The sequence below is a fragment of the Natrix helvetica genome, assembly GCF_964273705.1.
Source record: "Natrix helvetica genome assembly, chromosome: 9".
In the NCBI taxonomy this organism is placed as follows: Eukaryota; Metazoa; Chordata; class Lepidosauria; order Squamata; family Natricidae; genus Natrix; species Natrix helvetica.
The window spans coordinates 10711880-10734521 of record NC_138560.1 but is presented as its reverse complement, the minus strand read 5'-3'; the positions used below and the strand labels follow the sequence as shown (position 1 = coordinate 10734521).

Here is a 22642-nt window from a genome sequence, read left to right as displayed (position 1 = left end):
AGGGCTCCACTGAAAAGTGAAATCATGCAAAGATCAATGAACAAAAAACACCCCCAACAACACAGTTATAGCGGGAGTTTGGCCCTGAAAATAGCCGTGTCTGACCAAACGTGGAAATTATTATAGTTCTGTTCGGGCAGGGAGGACTCACTACATTTGTCTGGAACGTGGCAATCTTTGGCGATGAGCCTTGGAAGTCTGCTAAATTAAAATGACTGTTGCTGTCAAAAGAAGTAGAAGTAAAAAAAAAAGTATGGTGCTTTACATTATTTTGTGTATGCAACTCTTAGTTATCCTTAGGAAAGAGCAGATCGTTTTAAAGTTATAATATTTTCATTGCACATCTCATCACAGGAGCTTGGTGGTTTTTTTATGGTCTTAAAAATGCTTTGAGGTATGAGGATGGATTCTGGCTCCAAGACTGCATGCTGCTTAGCAGAGGAGCAAGCGTAGCATCTGACAGAGTTGCACATGAAAATCATAGCATCTCGTGTTTACCCTGGAGAAAAGCTTCAGAGTTTTGGGCTGAAGACAACAACGAAGCAGTCGGTCCTGAGATGAAAAGGAGGCTGCATACTCAGAAACACCTGCAGGGTCATAGAAGGTGCCTTTTGGCATAATGTTGGGGTGATTGTCAAGTCAGACTGCGTAACTTGAAAGCAGACTTAAAAAAAAATTAGATGAAAACCAGATTCATGTTTTGGAAAGTCGTTCCAGTCACATAACCTCTTTCCTCCTCCGTCCTGTTAAAACAATTACTAAACTGACTGCAGAGATTCCTTGGCACAGGTTGCGTGTTTGTTCTTTTTTTTTTTTTTGCCTTCTCATTGGCTGGTTATATGATAATGGATGGACTGGAGCATCACACACCAGATTTTTTGGTTGCACAGTGGGGCTTTGCGCTCCCATGTGCCTTCCTCGCCCAAACCACTTCTCATTCCTAACAGAAGCCCAACATCCATTCTGGCGACTGAGGGATCCTCTGAAGTAGATTTTAAGGGCCCGTGGAAGAAAGTTCTGAAAATAGAGACAACCTTGCTCCTTTATTTCCAGAGAGAAATCATATCCAATTTTTTAAAAAAACCATATAACTGGGTTCTGTCCATTCTTAAGAGTTGGAATATGCTGCTGCTGAGGATTTAGTCCCAAGATGAGGGCTAATTAATTCCAGGAATGTTGTTTATGAGATTTCAAATTACTTTTATATGTGGTTGAGCTTTCAGAATAGAATAGAATAGAATAGAATAGAATAGAAGAATAGAATAGAATAGAACAGAACAGAACAACAGAGTTGGAAGGGACCTTGGAGGTCTTCTAGTCCAACCCCCTGCCTAGGCAGGAAACCCTACACCACTTCAGACAAATGGATATCCAACATCTTCTTAAAAACTTCCAGTGTTGGAGCATTTACAACTTCTGGAGGCAAATTATTCAACTGGTTAATTGTTCTGTTAGGAAATTTCTCTTAGGTTGCTTCTTTCCACCCATTGCTTCTTGGCAGAACATAAATAATTGTCCTGTCTCATCTAGTTAATACTAGACTTTTCCTTTTCATTATCTTTTTTATTTTATGATTGGTATTTCTATGCTCCAGGATGGATCATCCAAACCTTTTTGGCAGAGATGGACATCCTGTGTCCCTTTAGAACAGGAGTGGGGAACCATGGCCCTGTTATGACTTGTGGACTTCAATTCCCAGAATTCCTGAACTCAGGAATTATGGGAATTGAAGTCCACAAATCACCAAAGGGCCATGGTTCCCCACCCCTGCTTTAGAAATTGATGAAACACAACTGACAGAAGACCACAATGTAACCAATGGCTGGAACCCTGGGAGGACAGCTCAAAAGTGCAGTTATGGCACAACCTATTCTCTACTCATTGCACTTCAGTTTCACTGAAAGACATTAAGGTGCTCAAAGTCACCTTAGAAAGAGAAGGTACTAAATTTGATTTCAGTGTAGCCCATGCCAGAAATAGCTACCAACTCTTTACTTCCCAGGAAGGGTTTGCAAAGCAAGGTGTTTGTGATCAGTAGCCATCCCTCCTCCTCCTCCCCTTCCCCCTTTTTATTTTTCATTTAAAAAGAATAATAAACTACTTTGATTTTTTGGGGAGATAGGTCCATCTGCCCTCACTCCTTCCCAACGAAGGCCAGAAAGATGCAATGCAAACCAAGAAGGAAAGGGATAAAAGAGGCAAAACCGAAGATGACATTCCCGTAACCAAGCGAGGAGAACCTACCAGGATCAAGATCTTTGAAGGAGGGTGAGTATTTATGCTGTTCTCATATTCCGTTGTGTTCAATGGATGGGAAGCTTTGATTCCAAAAACAACTCTTAGGGGGAAATGCCATGGTGTCCCTTATTATCTCCAGTTAGGCTTAGTTTTTTTTTTTTACTCTTTCCTCTCTCTTTCTCTCATCACCGTTATGGTCCTAGGCTCTAGCAACTCGTAAACCAGGTGAGTAGCTCCAGTCAGCCAGAATTCTAAGAGGTGATGTCTGCACATCTTAAGGCAGGGGCGACCAAACTTGGGAACTTGTGGACTTCAACTTCCAGAATTCCCCAGCCAGCTGAAGTCCACAAGTCTTAAAGTTTTGCTGGCTAGGGAATTCTGAGAGTTGAAGTCTACAAGTCTTAAAGTTCCCAAGTTTGGCCACCCCTGTCTTAAGGTTCCCAAGGCTGAGAAATGTTGATTAGAGAGACACAGTTTCCTCACTTTTGAGTTAATATTGAGTGATACTGTTTTACATCTTCTGCTCTTCTTTATAGAAAACCATTCCCTGTCAGTGGCTGGGTTCTCATCTCTTGCTAAACCACTGGTATGCTGTCGGTTTACGATGACAATGTAGATCAGTGTTTCTCAAACTTGGTGACTTTAAGTCCTGTGGACTTCAACTCCCAGAATTCCCCAGCCAGCTATGCTGGCTGGGGGATTCTGGGAGTTGAAGTCCACAGGACTTAAAGTCGCTAAGTTTGAGAAACACTGATATAGATCCTAGTTATTGTGTTTGTAGTCAAGATGATGGCTTCAGCAGCTTTTGAAGCTGATCTAACAACGGGGGTTAACCCAAATGCTATTGAAGCTCAATGTGTTATTCTACTTTATATTATTCACTAGCAAGCTTTGACCTTTTTTTTTGCATCTGCTGATGCAGTTTTAAAAAGAGTTCAACTTTGTCCATGAATGCATAGTCTAAACTGTAGAGTTAAGTTTTAATATTGCCATTGGATGGAGTTTTGTGGTCATTTAAGACCAAATATAAAATGTGCTATCTATATGTTTTCCAAGGTTGATTTCTGTTGCTTTATCAAGAAGGACACATTGATATGATGGGCTTTTTTTTTTGTTGTTGTTTCTTGAAAGTACGTAAATATAGTCTCAGCTAAGAAAGCAATAGATTGGTATATATAATTAAACACTCTTCTCTTTTATTTTTTTTAACGTGATTAGGTAGAACTTTCTGTTCCTAATAAAAATAGCCAAATGTGAAACTACAGACATAAAATTAGATGCTCAGTTTATAGCTTTATTACCTTCTTTTTCATTGCTATTGGTGAAGTGAGCCGGTTGCCCTTGGCATAAATAAGCAGACAATAGGAACCTGTAGGGCACAGAAATGAGCAGAATTTATGAGCTTTTACCCAAATTGATCCTGTAGATGGCCTTTTAAAAAATGTGATGTTTCAAACCGGAATTCTGTGCAATTGCTTTGTTTTTAAGGCTGCATTTTCTGCATAAGATGGGGTAAGATACTGCTTCACTCATTTAAATGACATTGAAAAGGGTCCATCTTTGTATGCCATAATAAATCAGAATATCCAACAGTTATAGCTTACTACGAATGTGGATTTTTCCAGTTGCTCCCTTATTCCAAAGTCATGCTTGTGGACTCTCACCTCTAAACAAGCTGTTGAATTTCCTTTAGTTTATCCTGATTTTAAGACTCAGAACTTCTGCTACAAAAGCTAGTTGAGAATGATATTTTTGTCCCATTTTGTATTTGTTTGAGAGATAAAGCAGCGATCCTGGCTTGTCATGGCAAATGGAGCATAGAGGGAATATTTTTCTTAAACCAACTCTGGCAGAAGAGTTAAATGGAAGCAATCAGGCAGCTTATTGCATCATTCTTCTTTGATCAAATTGAGCCAAGATTCTTAGCCACGAGAAGAATATGCATATTCTTTAACTGTAGTGACGAGTACTGGATCTTGGTAATCTCACAGACCTAAGTAGTATTAGAAGAATAATGATTTTAGTGATGAAAGTGAGGGGTAATGTTCATCTGTGGATTCCATATATATCCTACTTCCTCTTTACAAACCATCTGAGCATGTACTATTTCATAATATATTGTAGGAAGTTAAAGCCCACCCTTCTAAAAAAAATGAAATCTCCTGGGAAATATTGAAAAGGCAGAATATTATATTCCCGTGACTCAGAAATGGAGAAATATGTTTTTAAGTAGGAAACAGACTCACTCTTAATAGCCCCCTCCTTTGTCGATGGGCCATTAAAAGGCCTAGGCCAGTCTCTTCTACATAACAAAGATCTCCTCCTTTCAGCTCCAGGGTGATGGGATTAAGGCATGATAGTATTAAGGCTTTACCCATCTCACCACAAGGCACCTGGGAAGAAGCAATGCTCAACCAAACTTGGACTCAAAACACAGCTTAGAGAGTTGCCCCTACATGGCCCCATGGGAGTCTGACAACCAATCAGAATATAAGCTCAAGATCAAAGGCCAGAGAGGGCATAAAACCAGGGACTTTCAGCATCTTGGTCTCTTTTCTTCTTCACCCAACATCTTGAAGCAGGATGGAGCTCAAGCCATGTAATCCTGTTCACCATTAAACCATCTTTCCAAGCAGCCTCCATGTTTCCAGTGTCTTTTTCCCCACTTGGAACTGAACCCAGGACATTTCTTCCAACAATATGAACACCAGCCTCTCATATGATGACATCACCTAGCCATTCCTGTTCTGACCCAGCTCCCCAAATACAACAAACCATCTGAAGTTCCTTTATTAGGATCCCCAGCAAAAAGTTTCTCTCTAGCCATAGCCTAACAAGTGTGTCCAGCCGGGAGATGAATAGTTGTCTGTCAATCTATTCATCTCTGTTCCCTGCCTTTTATCCCCAGAACTAGGGCGGGGCTATCGCTAGCAGCGGTGGCTCTTCCTTCCCAAGGGTCGGCCCATGGATTTCCACTGCTCTCCTCTCCTCTGCCTTTTGCGCATCCACACCGAACCGGTAGTAATGCCAGCAGGAACCTACCCTGCTCTGAACCCACAGTCTGAAGTTTGAATCTCAGAAGTTTGGGAGTAGAGATAAGGCTTTAAAAAAAAAAACCTCGAAGAAGAACCAGGTCTTAGCAAATAACAACAAGGTCAGTGTTGCCTAACCTTGGTAGTTCCAAAGAAATAAAATCCCAACTCCAGAAAGCTCAACAATGGACATGCAGGCTGGAAACACTTACAAGTTGGAAGTCGAGACATCTGCAGTTTAGTGAAGTCAGGAAGCACTGCTCTAATTGTTCAGCTTCTTTGACTTCCCACTGCTCCTTTCACAGCTGGTGCAAAATCATGACTGCTGGGTTAACTTCTCCACCGTAGGCAGTAATGGGGCTTGTTAGATTTCTTTTGGACCAATCTTTGAAAATCACGATTTATCGCTCCGCAGGTGTATGAACCTGCTTATTGTGGCTTACCTAACAAACAAGCAAGACTTAGTACGATGTGCAATTCCACACATATGTCCCCCTGTATGGGACAAGGAGGGAAGAATTGCTAAACGGGAACTGGTGTTGTTTCCTTCCTTGGCAGAGAATACATTTTACCTTTTGGGGAAGGATTAGGGTTAGGGAAATGGTATTGGGTTTCCTGCTTAAACAGAGGGTTGGACTAGAACAGGTGTTGGCAACCCACGGCTCAGGAGCCGCATGCAGCTCTTTTCCCCCCCTGCTGTGGCTCCCTGTCAGCTGAACCCACCACTGGCTGGCCCCGCCCTTCACCCTCCCCTTCCAGTCACTTCTCGCCTGGTCTGAGATGAGAGAGAGAGGGAGGGAGGGAGGGAGGGAGAGAGGGAGAGAGAGAGAGAGAGAGAGAGAGAGAGAGAGAGAGAGAGAGAGTTGGCCACACCCACCCAGGTTTTGTGGCTTCCGGTGTTTTCTGTGGGAAACGGATCCAAATGGCCCTTTGAGTGTTTAATGTTGCAGACCCCTGCATTAGAAGACCTCTAAGCTCCCTTCCAACTTTGTTATTCTGTTAAAATGTTGTCAGCTTGTAATTGGCTTCTTGTATGTATTTTACCTTTTGGGGAAAGGGCATGAGAAGGGCCGTTCCATTTTCTGTACTAGGTAGTGAAAAATAAGGATATGAGGGAATTTATTTTATTTATTTACTCATTTAGAAAATTTAGAAGTTAATATTTTTAGAAAAATTATATTGTCACCTATTCATACGTGGCAACTCAAGGTGGCTTACTAAGGAGATATTTCCTGACAGTTAGAACAATTAATCAGTGGAACAACTTGCCTCCAGAAGTTGTGAATTCTCCAACACTGGAAATTTTTAAGCAGATGCTGGATAGCCATTTGTCTAAAGTGGTGTAGAGTTTCCTGCCTAGGCAGGGGGTTGGACTAGAAGACCTCCAAGGTCCCTTCCAACTCTGTTATTCTATTCTATTCTAAATGGAAATTTGAATTACTGAGGATATGCCTCTGTCCCATTTAAAATATTTCAAAAGATGATACACTTAAAAAAATAATCTATTATATTAAAAATGCAAAGTAAAAAAAAATCCTGTCTGAAATACACAAGGGTGTGTGTGTTTGTGTGTTTGTGTGTGAGGGACAGGAAACCGCTGTTTAAAAACCCCACAACAAAAAGAAAATCTTTAAAAACCTGAACTAAACTTAAACACTCACAAACAGAAAAACCCATAAAACTACTTTATTTCTAATCTACGTATTTAAAAGGCCATGAAGACTGAATATATATTCCACCTATCCAATCATCCATCCATTCCTTCTCAGGCTATTAAAATAATACAATTTTCTTATATTTCATCATTATGATTCCATTTTAAAGAATGATTCCAACCTAAACCGCATGGAATTGTGTTGTCTAGCCTAGTCTTCCCTTTGGTACAAAGCTAATTCTACAGCCGAGAGCTGACAGATGTTAAATGGATTTTTAGCGTCTGGGAGACCAGCATTTTTCCATGAATACATAATCACCAATTTTTTTGCAGCTGTCCATTCTTGATGTATCTGGTTCTTCTTAAGACTAAAATGTTTCAAATTTGGGTGATATAGTTTAACAAAACATTAACGTTGTTAACCCCTAATTGCTTTCCACACACCTGGATTACATAGCAACAACATTTAACTGGTAATTATTGCAAATTAACCAAATTTCTGCTGTAATTAAAAACCAAGAAGATGCAAAGGTACTAAATGGTAATTCTCAAACTGAGCCCACAGTGGCAAATACCTACTATTTCAGCCCTAGTACATGACCTCGGTTAACAAACAAACCTGATACTGTTAAAAAAAAATTAAAACCACCATAATTGTAAGAGAAACTTGAGAAGGAAATCCTAGATTCCTGCCTAAAAATCTGGCCATTAATTTATCAATATATTTAAAATATTTATGTGGAACCAACGTAAGGGATTGTTCTCAGTATATGTTTTAGTACATATTTAGTCCCTTTAAGGCCAAGATGCTGAGCTTGTTGATCAGAAAGGTCGGCAGCTCAACAGCTTGAATCCCTAGTGACACGTAACGGAGTGAGCTCCCGTGACTTGTCCCAGCTTCTGCCAACCTAGCAGTTCGAAAGCACGTAAAAAATGCAAGTAGAATAATAGGAACCACCTTTGATGGGAAGGTAACAGCGTTCCGTGCGCCTTCGGCGTTTAGTCATGCCGGCCACATGACCACGGAGACATCTTCGGACAGTGCTGGCTCTTTGGCTTTGAAACAGAGATGAGCACCGCCCCCTAGAGTCGGGGAAGACTAGTACATATGTGCGAGGGGAACCTTTACCTTTACAAATAGTCCTTGGCTTATGACTATAATGTAGCCTGCTCATTACAGTCGCAAGAACTGACAGTGATTGTCAGATGGCCTCGCTTAACAACGTCCATTCCCTGCTCTCCCTGATTTGGCTGTTAAACCAATGTGCAGGTTCTTAAGTGAAGCACAGGGTGCCTCAGGGATTGAGGAGGCCCTGGGAGGCTAGTGCAGGACCAGGGCCACCTGCCCCGGGACTCCCAGGGCTTTCCCTGGCCCTGAGGCAACCCATGTTCCTACTCTTTGGGGTCCCCGCAGGCCTCAGCCCGCTTCCCACCCAGCCAACCAAGGGAACTTAAAAGCCAGGCAGCAGGCACACAGGGGCTGCTTCATGGCAACTTCATGCTACTCTGAAAGCACAGGAGTGGGCAGTGAATTTTCCCAAGGGGCCACATGAAAAACAGATCATTTTGTAGGGCTGCTGCTGTCCCCTGCTGATCTCCCGATGGCCCTGTCAACTCCCTGCCCTCTGTCTTCCTCTGCTGAACCCATGGGCCAGAGAGGGATAGACGAAGGGCCATATGGGGCCCATGGCCTTTAAAATGTCCAGGTGGGTGCAAGCAGTAAGCCACAGTGGCACAGTGGTTAGAATGCAGTACTGCAGGCTAATTTTGCCCACTGCCAGGAGTTCCATCCTCATCAGCGTTCCATCCTTCTCAGGTCAGTAAAATGAGGACCCAGATTGTTGGGCGGGGACGGGACAATATAGTGACTCTGTAAACCACTTAGAGAGGGTTGTAAAGCTCTGTGAAGTGGTATATACGGTAAGTCTCAAGTGTTAATTGCTATTGCTATGCCCTGGTTGAGTGTGTTGTTCTAATGTTGTTGAGTGTGTTCTTTAGGAATGCTCAGAAATGAGTTTCTGAGCCGCTCGCTTTTGATATTTAATGCAAAATACTCAAAGGTTGTCTCTGTGGTAGAAGTGGGAAGAAGAGAGAAGTGGCAACTGCTGGAGTTTGGCTTTTTTGTGTGTGTTCTGGGTGATGTTATGTAACATCTTGTGTCTTAGCAACAATGGTAAAATATCCGCTAATTCCCAAGCATTCCTGTTCTCGTGGGTGACAGCTACTTGTCTTTCTCTGCCAGATCAAAAATGTTAGCGTTATGCAACTAGTCAGCTGTGTGTAACCCCACTTCTTTGGGCCTGGTTCATCGGAGCTGCTGAAAAACTGTTAACACAAAGGGTCACATCCGGAATATAAATCTGGAGGGCAACCCAGAGCTTCGTTTGTATGGTTTCTACCTAAAATGCAGATGGTTCTGTCAAAGCAAATCCCTTCTGACAGCAGCTTTTCATTACAGGATGTAAAAAAGAAAAAGATTTGGGGGAAGACTAGCAGTCCTATGTACCAGTGTATGGTTTTGTATAAGAGACTTGGTCTATTATGCATTTTTCTCTTGAGATTCTGGAAACAACTTGGCTTTCTGTTTCTTTACCATACTCACCTTGGATTGCTTTATTTTATTTATTTAGTTAGTTGGTTTCTCAAACAGGTAGAAGATAGCAGGTATAAGTATGAACATGGACATGAACACAGGAAATGAGTACAAATAAATGGGGACAGTAGGACAGGGACGGTAGGCACGCTGGTGCGCTTATGCACACCCTCCTAGGAATGGGGTGAGGTCAACAGTAGACAGTTTAATGTTGAAGCTGTGGGGGTTTGAGGATGTAACGATGGAGTTAGGTAGAGCATTCCAGGTGTTGACCACTCTGTTGCTGAAGTCGTATTTTCTGCAATTGAGTTTGCAGCGGTTTACCTTGAGTTTATATCTATTGTTTGCCAGAGTATTATTGAGGTTGAAGCTGAAGTAGTCGTTGACAGGTAGGATGTTGTAGCAGACAATTTTGTGTACTATGCATAGGTCAGACCGTAGGCGGCATAGTTCTAGGTTGTCCAAGCCCAAAATTTCAAGCCTGGTGGCATAAGATATTCTGTCGCGAGCAGAGGAATGGCGTACTCTTCTCATGAAATACCTCTGGAACCCGCTCGATCGTATTGATGCCTGATACACAGTGTGGATTCCAGGCAGAAGAGCTGTATTCAAGGATTGGTCTGGCAAAGGTTTTATATGCCCTAGTTAGCAGTACTATGTTGCCAGAGAAGAAAATAAATCCAGTTACCATGACTTGGTTTTCAGACAACTCTACTTGGATGACTGAGAACCTTCATCGACCTATTCAGAAAGCTCTGGGCAAATCAGAGGTTATCACTCGATGCATGAAATGCCATAAGCAGGACATCTTTGCCTTTTTGACCTAATCTATTTTGCAAGATTGTTGTGGATATATCACGTTGGGACAAGGAGCACTTTTATGCCAGTTTTGGAGGAGGAGGAGAGGAGATGAGGAATGTGATGATGGAGGAGGAGGAGGATGGAGAAGGAGGAGATGATGAGGATGATGAAGACGGAGGAGATGATGATAGTGAGGATGATGAAGATGGAGGAGGAGGAGATGATGGAGAAGGAGGAGATGAGGATGATGAAGATGGAAGAGGAGATGATGATGATGATGATGATGATGATGGAGGAGTAGATGAGGATAATGAGGATGATGAAGTTGGAGGAGGAGATATATCTCCAACAGGCAAGTTCTCTTGGGGCCAAATTCTTTGAAATCTGTTGCTTCTTTACGAGAAATCATTTCTTTTCATTGCTTTGCTCTTGGCTTCCGTTTTCCATCACTCAGTAGGCAAACTTCCAAAAGACAATTTCATAGTCCCAATAAGATTTGGATAGAGAGCTGGCCAGACCCCCCAAAGATGTCATTCTTCCCCTCCCCTCCCAACCCCCATAACTAACCTGGGAATCATTCCTTTCTCAATGCTCAATTCAGCAACCCTCTCTTTTTGGTGTGTATTTAAGGTCTGCAAGGGATTCCTTTCCTGTTTTGTCAAGTTTCCCAGCTGTTTGTGGCTCCAATCTTACATGTGGGTGTAATGCAGCATCTGGGAACAGACAGTTTGGCAAAATTCCCTGACCCTAGGCTTCCCAGTCTTCATGTGTATGACTTCTTTGGAATTGCCTCGGAGAACGATAGATTGAGCATGGCTGGATCTAAGGAAAACCAGGCGAAAAGTTGGGTTTGAGGGTTTCTATAGGCCCACTTTGTCTTAAATAAGGGAAAGCAAAGTACAATATTTGTAAGCCTCCTTTCTCAGGCCTGTGGCTTGAATGAGTGAGTTTCTTTGCAAGAATCCACTCTATCAGTCACTACTGTCAATATTGTGGCTATTGTGACTTTTTTTTTCTTTTGGATTTTTAACCTGAACCCGACAGAAAAGAGTAGTATGCCTTTTTCATCAGAGTTAGCCCAGCAGTCCATTTCCTTTCTTCCCCCTTTTTTTTGAACTAGTACAGGGGGTGGCAACGTGCGGCTCTGGATCCGCGTGTGGCTCGTTCAACCCTCTGCTGTGGCTCCCTGTTGCCAGTCAGTAAAAGGAAAAAGGACATTGTGCTAGGAGGAGCCGTGGGTTGCCGACCCCTGCTATAGTGAGAAAGAGAAGCTCCTGTTACCAGGCTAAGCCAAAAGCGAACCATGTGTTAAAAGTGGGGAATATCCTTCTCTGACATGTTCCACATGAATTTCTGGCCACAGATTTCAGTTCCCAAACTTTTTCTGTAATGTTTAGATTTCAGTAAAAGGCATTAGTAAGACACATGGCTGAAGATGATTAGAAATTTCAGGGCTTTGTTTGTTTGTTTGGGAAGAAGGTGCTTGTTAATAAAACAAGGCTAAAGACCTGAACCTAGTATGGTGGGCATGGAAATACCTTCCTTGCGTGATACTCTCTGCACACTAAAGGGGAGGAATATTCAGGGTTGACGTGAGGGGTCCTTGGTGCTCTCTGAGCTTGCTTGTTTTCTTGCAGGCATTTCATCACTCAAACTAGGTAACATCCTCAGTGCTAGTGGGGATGAGGTCACCTAGTTTGGGTAATGAAACATCTGCAAGACAACAAGCAAGCTCAGAGAGTACCAAGGACCCCTCATCTCTGTAAACTGTCTGGAGAGTGAAGTCCCTTGTTCACGAAATATGTTTAACCATTAGGTTCCTCTAAGGCAGCGGTTCTCAACCTGTGGGTCGGGACCCCTTTGGGGGTCAAACAACCCTTTCACAGGGGTCGCCTAAGACCATCGGAAAACACATATTTTTGATGGTCTTAGGAACCGAGACACCAATTGTATGGTTGGGGGGTCACCACAACATGAGGAACTGTATTAAAGGGTCGCAGCATTGGGAAGGTTGAGAACCACTGGTCTAAGGAGCCAGGATGCCACTCACGGTCCTCTTCTTGCTTATACAATCTTCCTAGCATGAACTTCACGGGATGGGTGGAGACCTTCTGTCTTCCTTGTCTGACATCTGCTTCCTTGAATTGGAAAAAAAGAAGGCACTGTTCACCAAGATTGTTATCCTCCATTAAAGGATGTAGAAGTGCTGTGGTTCTAAATGAAATATCTACCTCTCCGGTTCTGGTGGACTCCATCCGCGCACCCATGGTCCTCCGACGCTCACTCGGTGCATTTCTTAATCTGCAGCCATGAATAATGCAATGGGATTGTGTGTTGGTTCTATGCTTATATGTATACATTTTCTTTTCAAGGAGACTGGCTATGTTAAGGTGGGAATCTTTCACTTCTGTTACCATGACACCCTGTTGCTCATAGGTACAAATCAAACGAAGAGTATGTGTATGTGCGAGGCCGTGGACGAGGGAAGTATGTATGTGAGGAGTGTGGAATTCGCTGCAAGAAACCCAGCATGCTGAAGAAACACATTCGCACGCACACAGACGTCAGGCCCTATGTCTGCAAGTACTGTAACTTTGCTTTTAAAACCAAAGGTAAGCACCAGTCAGCTCTGAGCTCATCTTCCTAGTGCATTGGCTTGCTGGTTGACATTCCTTTGGGGGCAGCAGCAGCAGCAATCAGGGGCTTAAAGCTCATTTGGAGAAGACTTAGAACCTCAAACTGGCTGAAGTTGGCTGAAGCATGACGCCAAGAGCAAAGCTGTCGTCCGCTGGGTAATCAGGTCACAGGGAAACCTTTGACTGGAGTATGCCTTTAGCACAGGTAGTCCTCGGCGTACAGCCACAACTGAGCTCAAAGTTTCTGTTGTGCCGTTGAGACATTTGTTAGGTGAGTTAGGTAAGAATGTGCGTGGACATGCGTAGTGAGCTTAGTGATAAGAGTCAGATCAGTCTACCGTATGTCTTAAGAGTTTAAGCACAGCTGGCAAACAACATAACGCAGTGACATGCCCCATTTTAACGACCTTTCTCGCCACAGTTGTTAAGGGAGTCACTGCAGTCGATAAGGGGATATACCGGTTTTGACTAGTAATCTGGCTTCTTCCCAATCGACTTTGCAAGAGCTGTGGTGGCGCAGTGGTTAGAGTGCAGCTATTTCTGGTGACTCCTGATTGCCAGCAGTTCGGCAGTTCAAGTCCCACCGGCTCAAGATTGACTCCATCCTTCTGAGATCAGTAAAATGAGGGCCCAGATTGTTGGGGGCAATAGGCTGACTCTGTAAACCGCTTAGAGAGGGCTGTAAAGGCACTACAGAGCGGTATATAAGTCTTAAGTGCTGTTGCTATTGTGGGAAGATCACAAAAGGAGACCCCCCCATGATCTTGGGACATAGCAACGGTCATAAATAGGAACCAGTTGCACAACCGTGGGGATGTTGCAAAGGTTGGAACTGTAAAAAATGGTCATGTTACATTTTTCAGTGCCGTTGTAACTTTGAACAGTCACTAAATGAACTGTTGTAAGTTGAGAACTACCTGTATTAACGATGGAGGCCACGGAGATCATAAGCAATGATTGCCAAGCTAGAGAAAGCTATTTTGACATAAATCACCCTTGTTCCTTCACTGAAAGCATATTTGAGCAATGGACATCTATGTCATGTATTCATTCATTGAGTAAGGAAATCCAATAGTATCATGTTACAGGGCAAAAGCCACCCAGAGCCATGTTTCTATAAGTATCTACAACTGTCCCACTTAGCAACGTAAATTTTGGGCTCAATTGTGATCATACGTCAAGAACTCACCTGTCTTCTCCCAAAGGATCGTACTTCCAATGCAAATCTTGTCAGCTCTTAAAAATGCTTATTCACTGCCCTGCATCTCTTTAAGCTTTTGGATCTGTTAGCTTTATTGTGGCTCCCCATTTTTGGTTTATTGATAGATAAGAGAGAGTTTCAATTTTTGAAATAAAGATAATTCTGAAAGCATGACTGAATTGCAGACAGAAGGTTTATAAACCAAGAGAACATGAAATCCGAGCAAGCTTTTTTAAATTGCTGAACGGAATGGGAAAAGGGATGGCTTAAAGTAAAATGTACATTTTTTAAGAACATAGTAGTATGGTTAAATTGGAAGTATATCTGTGCAATACTCTTAAGAGCAAAGTATCCCCTTCTTTTCAGTGGAAATAGCTCATGAGGTTCCCCTTTGCTGCATGAATCAATTACAGGCATAAGGGGACTTAGCTACCAGCCATTATGTTGTTGAGAAATTTGCAGAAGGTAACATGTGGTCAGATTTGGAGAAGTGGCACCTTAACTTAAACTGGTATGGATTTTTCTGCAAGTCGTAGTGGTGATATTCACAAAAACCATCAGTGTTGCATGGGAAGTAGGTCTGGGCTTTGCCAAAGACCTCTGTAGCCAATTAACCTGTACTAACCTTGATCATTAGGTGGCTCAGTGGTGAAGATGCTGAGCTTGTCAATCGGAATGGTCTGCAGTTTGGCAGTTCGAATCCCTGGTGCTGCATAACGGAGTGAGCTCCCGTTACTTGTCCCAGCTTCTGCCAACCTAGCAGTTCAAAAGCACGTAAAAATGCAAGTGGAAAAGTAGGAACCACCTTTGGTGGGAAGGTAACAGCATTCTGCGCGCCTTTGGCATTCAGTCATGCCGGCCACATGACCACGGAGACATCTTCAGACAGCGCTGGCTCTTCAGCTTTGAATCAGAGATGAGCACCGCCCCCTAGAGTCGGGAACGACTAGCACATATGTGTGAGGGGAACTTTTAACTTTCCCTTTAACCTTGATCAAGTATAGAAACCTCTACCTAGGCTATCAGAAACTGCTATGAGAAATATGCATAGTTTGCTTAAGAGAAATCAGCTGACATTTGAAGTGTAAATTCAAGGGTTCCCAATGCCTCTCTTGGGTTATTCTCATTCCTGGTTTCTAGAACCAAAAGTCGCTGTTGGGTCTTCATCAAAGTATTAGCTCTGTGTTTGAATTCACATATAGTGCATTTGTTTGAAAGATGGCAGGTTGCAAAACTGATAACTGCCTCTTCCCAAGGCTTTGAAAAGAGGTATTCAATTGACATACAATGCTTGCCCAGAAGGATCACGTGAATGGGTATGGAAAAAATATTGGGAACTCTTCTTTGATATCTTGATGTAATTGAAAAGTGGGATTGCAATGATCGTGCGGCAATGTAAGTCCTGGTCTGGAGTTCATCATCTGAATTCTTAGATAGATAGATGATAGATAGATAGAATGATAGAATGATAGAATGGTAGATAGATAGAGATTGTTGTTCAGTTCAAGGAAACATAGGTGTGGGGGAATGTGCCTCTTTAGTTTAGAAGTTTTTTTTTCCTGAAGAAAATCAGAAAGAATTGAACTTCTTTTCCAAAGTAATTTCTCTCCCTTCTTTACCTACCTACCCACCTACCTACCTGTTCCGACCTCGGCTTCCCCAGCAGCACAAAGCTGAGTCCTCATCCTGATAAACCCCTTTTATTTAATTTACAGTGAATTCCTGTCCAGAAAGTCTTTCCTCTCTCACAGTCTTTCAGGATAGTTCACAATTACTTTTTATCAGGCTTGGAAAGTGGCCAAGCTGATATCTTTCAAATGCCCCAAAACTTGGCAAGAATGCAGGAATGAACTAATTGTCTTCTGCAAACATCCCTCCCCTTTCACTCCTCTTTTATTCCCTATGGGAGGGGCCATTTACCATCCACCTGTGGCCTTACTCCCAAGTTGACCCTTGTTCCTTAGCTGTTCCATTTGTCTGGCAACTCTGCACATGCACACACTAAGAACAGGCTCCAGCTGTTCATCTGCCTCACTGATGTCTGACTGTGAAGTTAGCTGATAACTGTCAGATGGCCTTGGCCCCATCTCTGCCTCCAATGCAGAGCCCTCATCAGAGCTTTCCCCAGACTCCAGGACTGGCCCATGTTCCTCTCCAACCTCCTCACTGTCCGAATTTGCTGCCCGCCCTGCTGGTGGGCCACAACACTACCTACCTACGATCTCAAATGTCTTGCTCTCAGTCCTCTCAATTTCCAGCATCCATTCCTTTTAAATACCTTCCGCAACTCTTGGCAAGAATACAGATAGCATACAGGAGGAATAACATATGTTTTCTGATTCAATCCTTATTCTTTTTCTTCTTGTATATCGCACATCAACATGCTTATATGTCCTATGTGCGGAGATAGAAGGTTATACAGAAAGTCAGCCATCCCACCCCACTCTCTTGGGTTTTAATCTGAGACAGAAAAAAAAAAACCCAGCTCTTAAAATTTTGCAAGCTTTTCTTGGAAGTTATTCGTATAAGTCTCTGAATATCTATTGTGGCTTGACCAGAAGTCTAAACAGCACAGAGTACAAGTGTGCAAGTAAAATATACAGTAAACATAATTACAGCATTTTCAGGACCTTGGACAACTTCATAAGGAAAAACTGTTGTCCTAGCAGAGAATATAGTGTCTAAAAAATGCAGACAGAGCCTAGTCATTTATTTAATTCCTGGGGGATGATGGCAGCAATCTTTAAAACAATTCAAGGCAATTACTATAGTTTTATGCTGCTTGTGTAGCTGAAAAATAGTAGAAGCCCCTAGGGTTATACTGTAGTAATCAGAATTTGAGGTAGAAGGGGGGACTGAATTTTCATATAAGGAGGGCATAGAAGAACGCTCTGACTTCTCTTGATCAGATGGAGATTTGCAGCTCACCTGTCCCCTGAATCTTTTCTGGGTTGAGTCTCAGTTCAAGGAACATCATAATGCTTCTATGATGAAAATATAGGTCCTCATTTCTGCATATAAAAGAATGACTATGTAACAAGTTTATCAAAGCAGGCATAGAGCATTTGTTACTATTCTGTCCCAAGTTTGTCCATTTGTAAACCTTATTATAATATAACTTTGGAGGCAGTAATAAAGTTGGAAAAAAGATCTTTGACAATTTTTCTAGGATTTTATCCCGATGCTTGAACTAGCCAAAACGTTCTTAATATCCGTAGTATTCGGGGGGGGTCAGTTGGTTGAGAAAAGTTTTTTCCTCTCTGAATTGGACCCTCCTCCCCAAAATTTTCTTGCTTGTGTGTGTGCTTGCTTTCTAGAAGGAAACCAAGTTCTATTGCGCAAACAAAACTGAAGTACTTTTCAGTGCACTTGTCATAATGGCTAAGTGGGATGTAGCCTTTGAAGTGAATTTAAGCAATTTCAAATACTCACCTTAAAAGGTGGGGAAAGATTAGCTCTACCATTCGTGTGTGTTTTAAGATCCAGTAAAAGGTTATTCTCTGCCATCGTATTATTTGAGCACTTCTAAGCCACTTAGAATCTAATTACGGCACTGAGCAAAAACATACTCCATTCTCCAACTGAAGCAAATGAGAATTGAAAGTCCTTAATTTTGTTTGGATTCTGTTATTCACATACATTGAACGGGTCATTTCCCCATTTTTTTTCCTTTCCCTTTTCTTTCTGCTTTGATAGCTTGTTGCAAAGAGAATTTATTATTATAATTTAACTTGAGCTTGATCCTAAAAGTGACTATTATGCAGATACACAAACACACACACACACACACACACATATAAATATATAGTAAAGGATCCCATCACAATGTTATTTTGTTTGGTAATCTGCATTTAATGATCTTGGCATAAATTTCACTATGCTCAATTTGGATAACTAAATTCTGTGGCTATTCCAAAACAGTAAATGTTGTTAAACTGATTGGGGTACTAGTGAAGGTGCTGGTTTAGAAACCAGGAGGCAGTGAATTCTAGTTTTGTCTCAGGCGTGAATGCCGGCTGAGGGCCTCAGGCCACTCTCTCTCTCTCTCAGCGCAACCCACCTAAGAGAGTTATTGTGGGGAAAATAGGAAGAGGGAGGAGTAGTAAGTATGTTCGCCACCTTGAGTTACTTATATAGTAATAAAGGTGGGATTAAAAAAAAAACCCTTTAGAACAGAAAAGCCCAATCTGGACTGATTTATCATTTAGTGAGTAACTGGAAGAGATGGAAAACCTGACCTTTCTTCCTATTTCTAGTCAAGTATGAGCAGGCGTGGGACTGTGATCATTCTATATGATTTCATCTTCTCATTTCTGTCCTTAATTTTTTTCCCCTTGAATAACAAAATCCTTTATTTATAGCATTAATACCCTATGACTTAGCTGCAAATATTACAAAGAGGTTTGTTATAAGAAAGAAAGGAAAGGAAGAAGGAAGGAAGGAAGGAAGGAAGGAAGGAAGGAAAAGAAATGGAGACTAGACAAAAACAAACTTAAGCACTAACAAGAAAACTTGTGCCAATATTTAGCTCACATTGGGATTAATATAATCCATTATTTAATAACTCTTCCTTTGTTCCCACTTTGATATAATTAGACATTATGATATACGTGAAGGTATCTCCTCTGGAGACTGAAATCTAACAATTCATTGAAAACACACCTCCTCAATGTGCCATGTTGCTTTTTTATTATTATTAAGAATTCATTCTTCTTTAGATGGTGTAATATGCCAACTATTGTATGGTTCTTCTTGATTAGATAATTGTGACTATAGCAAAAATAACTTCTATTCATTACCACTTGCATATTAAAAACAGGGAGAGGAATATAAAAAGGAGTTTTGTCTGATGCCATTATATTGATCCATAAGCAAAAGCTGGAATCACTGTCCAGACTAATTAATCATTTGGAACCCAGAACTTTTTACTATCACATGTCCATGTGCTGAACAGTCTGGACTAATCTGGATAAATTCTAACCTCTATATTAGGGTACTAATATATATTAATTTGAGGTCATGAAATAAGGTGCAAACTTTTACATTTTCCAGAACTCCTCAATAAACTAGAGCAGTGATGGCGAACATTTTCGGCACCAAGTACCAAAAAGATCACACGGAAATGTTGTGCCCGCTCGTTGGGGCCATGCTCTGGAAAAACTGAACTTCCAGGTTCAAGTGTGCATGCACGCTCACTGATCAACCGACCGGTGCACATACGCAGGCCAGTTTTTGGCACTGCTGCAAGCGTGAAGGGATCATGCTCCAGAAAAGCCAAACTTCTGGGTTCTGGTGCACATGTTCACCAGGAAATCAGCTAACTGGCATGCATGTGCACACCGGTTTTCAGCACTGATGTGCATAGCGAGGACAGTTGATTGTCACGCATGCATGCATGCCAGAAACCCAGAAGACAAACAGGCAAGGCTACGCTTGTCAGGCGACATGGCTTCACGTGCCACTTTGGACATGCGTCAGTGCTGAAATACAATTTTTTTTGCTACCGGTTCTGTGGGCGTGGCTTGGTGGGCGTGGCAGGGGAAGGATACTACAAAATCTTCATTCCCTCCCCACTCTGGGGCCAGCCAGAGGTGGTATTTGCTGGTTCTCCAAACTACTCAAAATTTCCGCTACCGGTTCTCCAGAACCTGTCAGAACCTGCTGGATTTCACCCCTGGCACACATGCCATAGGTTTGCCACCACTGGTCTAGAGTTCAAAAAGTATGTCAAGACTAAGAGGCCTGAATACTAGGCGTAAAAAGGAATTTGGAATCTAATACATTATACTTATGCTGTATAGTACTTGCTGTTGGTAAGAAAAGAAGTTTTGAGGTTGTATCTAGGACTCGTTCAAACACTGTGATTTGAAGAAATCCTATTTTTGGAACTAGATAATCCAGTAGTTTTTTTTTTCTAATTCAGAAAGTTAGATCCTTTCTACATTAAGTCATTGGGATAAAAAAGTTTTTTACAAGTCCCCTGCTCAAAAACATTTCTTTTCTCTAGGCAAGATAGCTCTTAGAAAAAACAATCATGTCTCTGTAATTTTACAGTTCAAGAATATGTAGTATTTTTTTCAAGATAAAGCCTACCTTAATCCTTTGAGTAAGATTATGTGAACTGTATTTCCCTAATGTGGATTGAACAGGACCAAAAAATGGGTGGAATCAGATTAAACAAAAAACTAAACATGATTTTGTTTGATTTCAATGCCAATCCAATTACATTTCTTTTGTAGCCCAGTTATCTGTCTTCCCTGCTAATTGTATCTTTTCTGTTTTGCTGTTTAAGAGAGAATAGACATTTACCTCTGGTGATTTCATTGGAGAAATTGGTTACTTAAATCCTCATAAAGTTTGTTTCCTCTTTCTGCTGTTGGATACATGTTCCTAGGATTCCTAATAAAGCTACTATTACATTCCCAAATGTTTCTTTGGCTTGGGCGTTTCAGAATTTCTCCCTTCCTTACATTCTGAACTGCAAAAATATTCATCTAAAACTATAGGATTTTAAACACTCATTGTTGCAATCTCCAAAAAGCACATCATGCAATCCCTTTGAATTTTCAACCTCTGAGACTTGGAACTAACTTCCATGGTTGGGTTAAGGAACAACTGCAGTTTAAAGACTTAGACTGAAGGATTGGTTTTTTTTTTAATGATCCTTATTTGTTTAGAGCCATATGGCTGTTATCAAGGTTTCAAATGATTCATTAGCTCAGCCCCTCATCATGTTCTTCTGTTGCAACATTCCCCACTCTGGGCCCCTAAAGTCACATTTTCCCGATCACCTGGAAGCTGAGCAGTTACCTGTTTTGATTTATTATTGGACACATAGACATTATTCCGAAAGCATACTTAATTTGAAGCAGTCCGTGTGTCTGTAGCAAATCTATCTTGCTTTCCAATGGAAGAAATCCAGGGTAATTCTATCTTTAATAAAACCTCTTTCTGTTTCATATTTGCTTGCAGTTGTGTTGAAGAATGGTTGCAGGAACTGGGTATGTCTAGTTTAATGAAAAGAAGGACTAGGGGAGACATGATAACAGTGTCCCAATATCTCAGGAGTTGCCACAAATAAGAGGGAGTCAAACTATTCTCCAAAGCACCTGAGGGCAGAACAAGAAGCAATGGGTGGAAACTAATCAAGGAGAGAAGCAACTTAGAACTGAGGAGAAATTTCCTGACAGTTAGAACAATTAATCAGTGGAACAACTTGCCTCCAGAAGTTGTGAATGCCCCAACACTGGAAGTCTTTAAGAAGATGTTGGATAGCCATTTGTCTGAAACAGTATAGGGTTTCCTGCCTAGGCAGGGGGTTGGACTAGAAGACCTCCAAGGTCCCTTCTAACTCTGCTATTGTATTATATTATGTTCAGATCATTATTTAATGTTAAATGAGCAAATTTTCATGCAGGACTCTTTTTTTTCCATGCTGGAGAAAACACTTGAGAGTCCCTTGACCTGTAAGGAGATCAAATCAGTCGATCCTAAAGGAAATCAACTTTGATTTTTCTTTGGAAAGACAGAAACTGAAGCTGATGCTCAAATACGTTGGCCACCAAAGGAGAAGATGGGACTCATTGGAAAAGACCCTGAAGTTGGGAAAGATGGAAAACAAAAGGAAAAGGGGATAGCAGAGGATGAGATGTTAAGATAGTCATGGATGCAACAAACATGAATTTGGGCAAACTCCAGGAGACAGTGAAGGATGGGAAGGATGGTGCGCTATGGACTATGGAGTTGTGAAGAGTCGGACAAGACTTGGCAACTGAACAAAGACAACAGTACTCCTTTAAAAAAAAGATGTTGATTTAGTAGTGATTTCCAGAAGTTGGGAGAATATAAAAATTGGCTGAGGTTTTTAGTGGAATGGTAGCAGAGACCTTGAAAAACAGACTTCAGGGTGTAAAAGTGGGTGCATTTAATTTTTTTTTAAAAAAACTGTAAGGAGGTGAAAGAACCATAGTAAAGTTTATCCCAAATTAAAAGTGAGAATTGAGTCATGCCCTAGGAGACCTTTGGTTTCTTCTTCGTTCTACTCTTCTCCCAGATCTCCTTTGACATCTCTGTCTTTGCTCATTTCCCGAGTAGAATTTACGATTGTGTTAATGTCCTAGGTCAGTCATTTTTTTTCCAGACAAAAAGGCAACCAAAGGTAACAGTTCTATTTTTTTAAAGAAAAAAAACAAACAAACCTGTGAGCTTTTGGATATTTGATTTGGGAATCCCATCATCGTCGCCTCAAGAATTGCAGCCACCTGGCACCCCAAGGCATGATGTGGCCATCTCGGCTTTATGCGCTCTGGCAACGAGCATCCAGTATCCCCTACCTCTTTTGCATGTCGCAGGGAAAGGCTTTGAGTAGGGCTTTCCCTATTTTTGCAAAGCATGTGCCTGCTGGCTTTTTCTGCCTTGCATGAGAGCTAGCAGTGGTGAAAACCCGTCCTGTAGTAATTGGGAGAAGCAGACAACAAATGAGCCACC

The 22642-nt window shown here is 41.7% G+C and overlaps 1 protein-coding gene across 4 annotated transcripts in view; it reads left to right on the top strand.

Moving 5' to 3' along the window:
* HIVEP3 (HIVEP zinc finger 3) overlaps nucleotides 1-22642 on the top strand; it is a 187383-nt gene that overhangs the window by 158780 nt on the left and 5961 nt on the right. For all 4 annotated transcript variants that reach the window (XM_081962307.1, XM_081962304.1, XM_081962305.1 and 1 more), the window contains 2 exons: nucleotides 2123-2268; nucleotides 12755-12930. In XM_081962307.1, coding sequence (XP_081818433.1) covers nucleotides 2123-2268; nucleotides 12755-12930 — 322 coding nt within the window. The remainder of the gene's footprint in view (nucleotides 1-2122; nucleotides 2269-12754; nucleotides 12931-22642) is intronic.